The following is a 9,012-nucleotide window of genomic DNA, read 5'->3' on the forward strand; positions in this document are numbered from 1 at the left end:
AAAGAATCTACATGTATTTCTGAACGTGCACTACTCATGTCTACTATTTCAAGGTGAAATTCATTCTGCTAAATGGGAAAAGACAATTCAGCAGGAAAAAGGGGAAGACAAATGTTGCTATTCATGCTAAACTTCTCTTTTCTGTTTCTTCAAACACATTTTCATTTTGAATCTGCAATTTTAGAGGGGGCTTGAATACTTTATAGGCTACTATTTATCAGAAATTAAATGTTGATTTGGTCCCCCGAATCGAAGTTTGATTGCATCGTAGCACCTCAAGAAGTGATTACACTTGATATCTCAGATTTAAAATATGATAATGTGCGTCTTTTATTATTATGCGACTGTTCCTGAAGTTATACTATGTTCTGGACTACAGATTCATCCGAATTTCTCCGTTTGCAAACCGACTCTCATTTGATGCCCCACCTGTTGTTCAACGGTTGAGATGCTTGGTGAATTTTGAAGCTTTAAAATTTTCAAACCCAATTGCTACTCTATCGGAGACTTTAATTTCTCGAATGAGAGAAAAAAGTGCTGAAAGCAATGGGAAATATATCGCAGTGCATCTTCGTTTTGAGGAGGTTTGATTTCCTTCGTGAAGATTATTTAATATTATTTGGAACTTGGGATTCACTATTTTCTGGTGTTAGGAAAATTTGAAGGCATCTATTAATTTGTTGTCTTCCAGGATATGGTTGCCTTCTCATGTTGTGTATATGATGGTGGTGACGGGGAGAAGAAGGAAATGGATGTGGCCAGAGAAATAGGTTGGCGAGGGAAGTTTACAAAGAGAGGGAAGGTAATAAGGCCAGGAGTTATAAGAATGAACGGGAAATGTCCACTTACACCTTTGGAGGTATGTCTGCATGTAATATGAAAACAGATGCTCACCACTGTTAGCATGTTAGTGAAACTCTTGACTTCTTTATTTCTTCAGCACATTTTGGTAGTAAGACTATTTTCCGTTTAGGGTCTTGATGATCTACATGTTTATGCTACATGACCTTTAGGTTGGATTAATGCTTCGTGGGATGGGTTTCAACAATAAGACTGCAATTTATTTGGCCTCTGGAAAGATTTACAGATCAGAGAAGACCATGGCTCCTCTTCTTGAAATGTTTCCTCTTCTACAGACAAAAGAAACACTAGCATCAGATGAGGAACTTGCTCCATTTAAGGTATTTGTCTTGTCAGATGTAAGCTTTGAAATTTCATCGTATGGGCATAGTTCTAAAACGACACATTGTTGCCAGAATTTCTCCTCAAGGATGGCTGCAATAGACTATAGTGTTTGCACCTATAGTGAAGTTTTCGTGACCACACAAGGCGGAAATTTCCCTCATTTTCTGATGGGACACAGAAGATACTTGTATGGTGGACATTCAAAGACAATTAAGCCAGACAAAAGAAGGCTGGCCATACTCTTTGATAATCCACGTATCGGGTAATATACTGGACCACCCTTAGTTTATTTTTGTTTCAGAGCCTAAGCATTTACGACTCATATGCTTCATCTCTGTGGCCTTTAGTCATGCCTTGTCATTTTTATGCAGATGGAAGTCATTGAAACGTCACTTACTCAACATGAGAGCACACAGTGATGCCAAAGGGGTCGAGATGAAAAGACCAAATGAATCGATATACACATTTCCATGTCCTGACTGCATGTGCCGCTTGAACAAAACAACGCATTCGAAACCCATACACACTAGATAGTATCAGCATCTCAGTGAACTAACATATTTCTCTGGCACGCGGTATGATTTGTTCATTCTCCGTGTACTGTGCGGTGGCGATTCAACTTCACTTGCAAGCATACCTGACAGACAGGGTGTTGTACATCGATTTATGTATAGCTTGTGCCAAACAGGGATGCCTCAGATTCCCTAGTCTTAGACTATCTTGCTGCTAACCATACAGTGATTAAATCTAACACATACCAGTAGATCCATCTGACACCTATAGAGCTCCTCCTATGAAGTTCCAGACAGATTAGTGCAGTAGTGCCCCCCTTGTACATGGCTCATTAGAATTTTGTTGTCGTACACAAATTTTGATGGAAGGCAAACATTGTAAATTTGTTATTCAACTCTTTCTCCTCTTGCTCTAGAAATGGGCATTGTTTCTGTCATGTTTACGGGGGTCTTATCCCCCTGTGTTGTAAGTTGTAACTTTGTCTGGCACTTAACCAGTATCTCTGTATGGAGCAAACGTTGGAAACTGCATGGTGCTATTACTTGATTCTTGCTTCGTCACCGTACAGCCAAAATATCTTCTTGCAGCATATAGTACTTGCCTGCCTGCTGCTTACTGCATCCACCCATCAACTTGGTGCATGATCAGTTGAGCAGGTAAACCCTTGTTTTCTGAAACAAATCTGTTTACAGCAACATATCTTGTTTGTCTATGCTGAGTAGGAGTACTCCATTGTGCTGTAGGACCGAGCATTCAAGTCTGGCAGCAGCAGTGTCAGCAGCAAAGCTTTGATCTCTGAATGTGCGAAACTGCTGTGTGGACGACAATAGCAGGACGAACTGCGCACGATGGAGTATTTAACGGTGTAGGTTCACTTTGAATCGACGCATGGACGGATTGATGTGCTTCATCGTGCGGAGATCGTCCACAACCGTCGTGTGTGTAGCAGCACTCATGAATGTGCCTCTCACATGCACAGGGAGGGCCGTTGATAGGGATTGGGAATCTGGGGAAGGAGTCCTGCCCGTTCCTGTCAAAACGACAAGGCCCTGGCGAAGGGAGAGCAGCTGAATAGCTTTCTCTTGAAATCGGGATGGTATAGTCATTCGGAGCAGCACCACTTTTCCTCCCGGTTCTTTTCTACTATTGGGAATAAGGCGCGTCGCTGATGGCGACGGGTACGCTCCAGCCTAGTAGTTCCGAAGAGGCAAGCAAGAGAACAGGGGGCGTCACAAATACTGCGGACTTTTGTGAATGGCGCAGGCGATTAGGCGCGGCTCATCATGGCGGAAAGGTATGGCAATGGCAACGGCAGTGGCTGGTCCACTCTTTCGTACTGACACTTCTCTCACATGCCCCGTTTCATCCCTCCCAAGATCTCTCCAGTCCATCTCGGCAGACAACTGTAGCTAGTCTTGAAAGAACAAAAGCCTTTAGCCAAAACAGTTTTCCAAAGGAATATGTAAGGGCCCGTTTCGTTGGAAGAAATTCCAAAGGGAAAACGTATGGTCACCGGAATTTGCATGCTCGGTGGAGTAGAAGCGTTGGCCAGGGCGTAGGAATTGAACCATCAGCGTTAACATTTTTTTTCCTCTCGTCCTTTCCGCAGGATTATCGTGGCAAGCCCATCAGATGATACAAATCATCATACAATACATTTTTGTTGTTTTCTTTTCTGAACACGCACTATCTGCCGTTCTTGTGTTTCCGCGTTGGTGCATTCCAAACACAAACAGCCCCCCTGGATGGCATAAGAGATATAGACACATAGTAATAGTAATTCAGTACTTACTACATACGTAGAGGATTTGAATGGCTGGTCTGGTCTGGTCCCCCGGGAGCATTGGAGACCCGATGAGAAACATTCTTTCCATCACGCTCGATCGGTTCCAATACAACTCTATACGAGATCTTATCAAGCTGATAGTAGTATATCACCGCTCGCTTGCGTGCTTTTGCGGCCACTTTGGAGCAAAATCAATTCGCGGTAAAGCTTAGCCTCCCTCAATCATTCTACGGTAAAGCTACTCCATCAAAATCATTTTACGGCAAAGCTACTCACTCCTTTCATAAACTGTTTTTATCCAAGCAGAGTACTCGCCTCGTCCCATGTTATCTCATCAGCACCCGGACCCGCAAAAGATTCTATCCATGCTACACTTGTCTTTATAAACTTACCATTACCGCACAGAGCCACAACAGTGGGCAATTAAACCCGGCCCGGGCCAGCATGACAGCGGGACCCACGCCACGCCCGGGCGGACTCGGCTCCCCTGACGTACTGCAGGGCGCAGTTGGGTCGCTGACAGGTGGGCCAACTTGCTTTCGGGCCCACCTGTCAATGGCCCAACTGCGCCCTGCAGTACGTCAGAGGAGCCTCGTCCCGCCCGGGGGCGCCATCATTACGGGCCTTTTCCCGAATAGTGCCGTGTGCATGGGAGCTTGGTCACTGGCTGGCAGTGTAGTCCAGTCCAGTTCTTCTCCCTCCTCGCTGGAGCCCCTGCTACACTCCACTCCAGACCCACCCACCCGCCATTAATTTCCACAAAACGCGAATCTCAACGCGCGGAACAAAGGCTTTGCACTTCCCTCGCACTGAACCCAACCAGACCCAACCCCCAGATGTTTAATCGGCCGCGATTTTTGTGCTGAGAAAAAAATAGCGCCGAGGAAATATTCATTCCACTCTGGGGCTCGGCTCGGCTCACCATCCCCCACCCCCACCGCATCTCAGGCTCACCTCACTCCTCGGGCCAGTGGTCAGTGGAGCTGCTGCTCTGCTCTGCTCCCGGCGGCGCGGCGAGATGCGGGGGCAGGGGCAGATCTCCCGCCGGCTGGTTGTTCTTATGGTGGTGGCCGGGCTGCTGCTGCTGGCGTGCGCGCCGCCGGCCGCTGCCGTGGACGTCCAGGCGGTGCTCGCGCCGTTCCCCGACCTCGCCGGCTTCGCGCGCCTGCTCGCGTCCAGCCCCGTGGCCCGGGAGCTGGCCGGGCGGTCCTCGCTGACGCTGCTCGCCGTGCCCAACGCCGACCTCCCGCAGTCGCCGTCGGCGTTCGCGGCCGCCGCGGGGGCCGACCTCGCCGACGTGCTCCGCTACCACGTCCTCCTCGAGTACCTCTCCCCCGCCGACCTCCGCCGCCTCCCGGCCGCCGGGAAGCTGGTCACCACGCTGTTCCAGACCACCGGCCGCGCCTCCGCCGACCTCGGCGCCGTCAACGTCACGGCCGCCGGGCCCAGCCTGGGCGTCGTCCGCTCGCCGGCGCCCTTCCCCGGGTCCAACGCCACCGTGCTCGGCTCCGTCACCTCCGTGCCGTACAACCTCAGCGTGCTCGCCGTGGACGGGCTCATCGTGCCGTCCGGCTTCGACCTGGCGGCGTCCGAGTCCCGGCCCCCCGCCGCCGTGAACATCACCCGCGTCCTGGCCGACGCGCGCGGGTTCAACGTGGCGGCGTCCATGCTGGAGGCGTCCGGCGTGGCGGAGGAGTTCGAGGGCGACGAGCGCGGCGCGGGCATCACGGTGTTCGTCCCCACCGACGACGCCTTCGCCAGCCTCCCCGCCGGCGACCGGCTCCAGTCCCTCCCCGCCGACCGCAAGGCCGTGGTGCTCCGCTTCCACGTCCTCCACTCCTACTACCCGCTGGGGTCGCTGGAGTCGATCGTGAACCCGCTGCAGCCGACCCTGGCCACCGAGTACGCCAGCCAGGCCGGCCGCTTCACCCTCAACATCACCCGCTCCAACGGCTCCGTGGCCATCGACACCGGCGTCGTCCAGGCCACCATCACGCGCACCGTGTTCGACCAGAACCCCGTGGCCGTCTTCGCCGTCTCCAAGGTGCTGCTCCCCAAGGAGATGTTCACCAGGGCCGACTCGGCCGCCGTCGTGGCCGCGGCCCTGGCGCCCCCGCCAGCCACCTCGAACTCGATGCCGCCGGAGCCGCCCGAGAGCGCGCGGACGCCGCCGACGAAGCTGTCCTCGCCGCCCGCGCTGCGCGGCGTGACCAGGAACGACACTGCGGTTTCGCCGCCGTCGTCGTCGTCGGCAAAGGCAGCAGCAATTGGGTGGTGGTGTATAGCATTGTTGTATCTACTGCTGCCTCTGGTATGAGATCCGGCGGTGAGCTAGTCGTCCATTGCCGTCTCCTTGCTGAGCTCAATTCTTTTTTGCCTTGCTTTTGTTACAATTGTTTCTTCTTTGTTACTCCTGCTAGTATATTACTAGGAGTTAACCTGTACACAATGGGGTTTGAAAAGTGGGGGAGAAGGTAGATGACTCGAGGTGGAGAAGATTGAGCTGCAAAGCAAAGCGGCATTCTTTTTACTGCCCGCGTCATGCTGAAAAAGGAGAAATGATCGCACCATCCTGTAAAGAATCACACGCGACCAGCCGACGACAATGTTAAATGTTGGTTCTACCAGGGCTGTTTCTCCGTGGACGCAGCGCAAGCTGCTTCCATTTTGCTGAATCGGGCGACGGAAGTGAGTGGGGAAGGGGGCTTGCGGCCGGGGTGCGCGCACCGGTGGCGGTGAGGGGAGAGGCGAGTGGGTGGTAGGTGGGGTGGCAGTGAGCTGGCGGGGCGTGGGGGTGGCTCGGCCGTCGTCACAGGCGTCAGCGCGCGCGCCCCCCGCTAGATTCGATCGCCTTTTCGGCTTGCGTCCGTCTCCCCGCCACCGCCACCGCCACCGCCACTTGCGTGTCCGCTTCTTGTCGCCTCCCGCCGCGTCACCCCGCGCTCTCGTCTCCACCCTCGCCGTGGCAGCGCGTGACACGACTTGCTTGTGGTCTCAGCCGTCGACTGCCCGGTAGCAGTTCAGAGCGGAAAGCGTGCCCTGCGCAACTTCTCACCCGGCCTTATCCTCATTTCGGGGACAAGCCGCGTCGCACATCCACATGCGCATCAGCGCGGCGGGGCCTCCTCGTGCCTGACACATGAATGAGCTCGAGCCCACCTCTAGTGAGCTCACTCGACCCGATCGATCTCCCTTGACATCGTCACCAGGCGAGGCATGCAGAGAAGACGACGACGATGCCCACGCCACGAGAGCGGCGATCACGCCCACGCCGGCAACGGGACTGGAAACCCTTCTTCAGGTCTGTCGACGCCGCTGGTACCACGGCTTCGAGTTATTGCCTTGTCTTGCGCATCCGATCCGTGAGGGGAGGGCGAGATGCTCATCCGCTGGCTCACGGTCACTCACTCACCGGCGAGGCCTGCTTGCGTGCCTAGCTAGTGGTCTTTGTTTGGGTCCATGCGTTCGTTTTGTTGTAGTACTAGTACTTATTTTCTTTTGGTTTGTAGTTTTGCTAGCTAGCGCACGTTACGCTGGGCCCGTGTCCCGCGGTGTGCCAGCGGGAATGTGCTTTGCTTCCTCCAAGTCCATCGGGTCATCACCAGCTAGCTGCGTCGTCCTTCCTCTGTGTGCTCCGTGCTATTGCATTATTTGGGTTACCACAAAAGGGACGAATTTCTTTTTTATGGTTTTTACATGATCTGTACAAATATATGTTTGCCACCATGTGAAGAAGACAGGAAGCGTATGGCGCAAATCCATCTGATCGGGCATCGCTGCACCGATCCTGAAATCTTTAGAGTTAGTAAGGGCAACTCCAATGGGGCGACACGGATTATGTCCGTTTTTGTCCGTTGTCGCCTGTCCGGCCTAGCGGATATGAGGCGGACACAGTGGCGGAGACAAGCCTAGGGCAACTAGGGCTATAGCCCTAGGCTTAGTACTAAGATCCCTTGTAATTTCTCTCTATAATGTACTCAAAATTTCAAGAATTTTTCTTTCAAGCTTGCTGATCCCTAGGCGTGACTGGCTGCTAGTTTCGCCACTGGGCGGACACGCTCAGCCCGTGGATGTAACCAACGCACGATGCCAAAAAAATCCATCCTGTCCGGCTCGCCCGCCCCGCTCTAGCAGCAACGCTCGCCGGCCCGCGCTCTGGCCGCGCCCGCCCGCAACCCGTGTTTTGTCCGTTGTCGCCTGTCCGCATATGAGTCGGACACACTCAGCCCGTGGATGTACCCAACGCACGATGCCAAAAAATCCATCCTATCCGGCTTGCCCGCCCCGCTCTAGCAGCAGCGCTAGCCGGCCCGCGCTCTGGCCGCGCCCGCCCACAGCCCGTGTTTTGTCCGTTGTCGCCTGCCCGCCTAGCGGATATGAGGCGGACACGCTCAGCCCGTGGATGTACCCAACGCACGATGCTAAAAAATCCATCATGCCCGGCTCGCCCGCTGACGTTGCCATGGACCTAGGGTAGGGTCATAGGCCTGACCTATAAGCCCTATCCAAGGTCACTATCCTAGAATCAAGAACATTCAAACTGTAACAAGAGACACCGACTGAAGCAACCTTAGAGTGCAATCCACTGACCAATTATCTCACTCAGATACCCCAATTCCATTCAAACAAGATGAAGTCACTCGACCATACAAGAAACCACTCGGAGTATAGAAGACCTAGAGTCACTCAGGATGACAACGGTCAGGCGTTCACCACGTAGTCTTAAAGATCATTAATAACTCTTTATAGCTAGCGTTATCAGTAACGCCCTATCTTAATGTATATTGAACCCTGTAATGGGGGACGGCTGGGGTCCTGGCGCACTCTATATAAGCCACCCCCTCCTCTGGCACAAGGGTTTGCACCCCTTATAACACACACACTCATATTCCAGTCGACCGCCTCAGGGCACCAAGACGTAGGGCTTTTACCTTCTCCGAGAGGGGCCTGAACTCGTAAACTCATGTGTACAACCTCGCCATAGCTAGGGCCTTGCCTCCTCATACGTACCCCCTACTCTTACTGTCAGACTTAGTATCACGACAGTTGGCGCCCACCATGGGGCCAAGCGTCTTGGCAACTTCCGGCGAGGTTGCATTTTTTCCGATCTCCATCAACATGGTTTTCGGTGGTGGTTTGGTTGTGGGCCGCGAGTTCCGACTCGGCGCCTTCACTTTCCTCGCCGACGACTCCGCCTGGCTTCAAGAAGCCCCCTTCGATGTCGAGGCTCTTCCGATCCACGGGGCATCGCACTTCCGCGCGAGTGCCTGCGGCGTCCTTCTGCGGCAGCCGTCGACCCCATATCGGTCGGCTCCCGCATCGTCCGCACACTCCGGTGGACGCCGTCGCAAGCGATCCGGTCGGTCACGGCTCCAGCGGTGGGTAAATCATGCGGTGGCCCACCAGTCGACCACCCCACAAGTCGCGGCGATCGAGTCCGACGAATTTCTCTACGGACCATTCGATCCGTCGACTGGCTCCGTGGATACTTTTTTCGATCGCGGGAGCAGTGACCCCGCGGCAGAAGT

General features: G+C 53.5%; 2 protein-coding genes across 2 annotated transcripts in view; both read left to right on the forward strand.

Moving 5' to 3' along the window:
* The window catches only part of LOC123135950 (protein ESMERALDA 1), a gene marked incomplete at its 5' end in the record, with an annotated part of 7,099 nt that extends 4,965 nt beyond the window's left edge, over positions 1-2,134 (forward strand). Inside the window, 5 exon segments of the mRNA XM_044555225.1 lie at positions 380-584; positions 692-859; positions 1,014-1,181; positions 1,257-1,447; positions 1,557-2,134. Of these exon segments, the coding sequence (XP_044411160.1) occupies positions 380-584; positions 692-859; positions 1,014-1,181; positions 1,257-1,447; positions 1,557-1,719 (895 nt within the window).
* A 2,045-nt stretch (positions 2,135-4,179) lies between these two features.
* Positions 4,180-6,111, forward strand: LOC123135956 (fasciclin-like arabinogalactan protein 4). Its single transcript, XM_044555228.1, has one exon. It carries the CDS (start codon positions 4,503-4,505, stop codon positions 5,799-5,801), a length of 1,299 nt encoding a protein of 432 aa, XP_044411163.1. The 5' UTR covers positions 4,180-4,502; the 3' UTR covers positions 5,802-6,111.
* The last annotated feature ends 2,901 nt before the right edge of the window (positions 6,112-9,012 follow it).

Source organism: Triticum aestivum, chromosome 1B (assembly GCF_018294505.1).
Source record: "Triticum aestivum cultivar Chinese Spring chromosome 1B, IWGSC CS RefSeq v2.1, whole genome shotgun sequence".
NCBI classification, from domain to species: domain Eukaryota; kingdom Viridiplantae; phylum Streptophyta; class Magnoliopsida; order Poales; family Poaceae; genus Triticum; species Triticum aestivum.

Bases quoted from the DNA above. Each gene is read 5' to 3' on its own strand.
- LOC123135956 (XM_044555228.1), top strand. From the start codon at position 4,503: ATGCGGGGGCAGGGGCAGATCTCCCGCCGGCTGGTTGTTCTTATGGTG.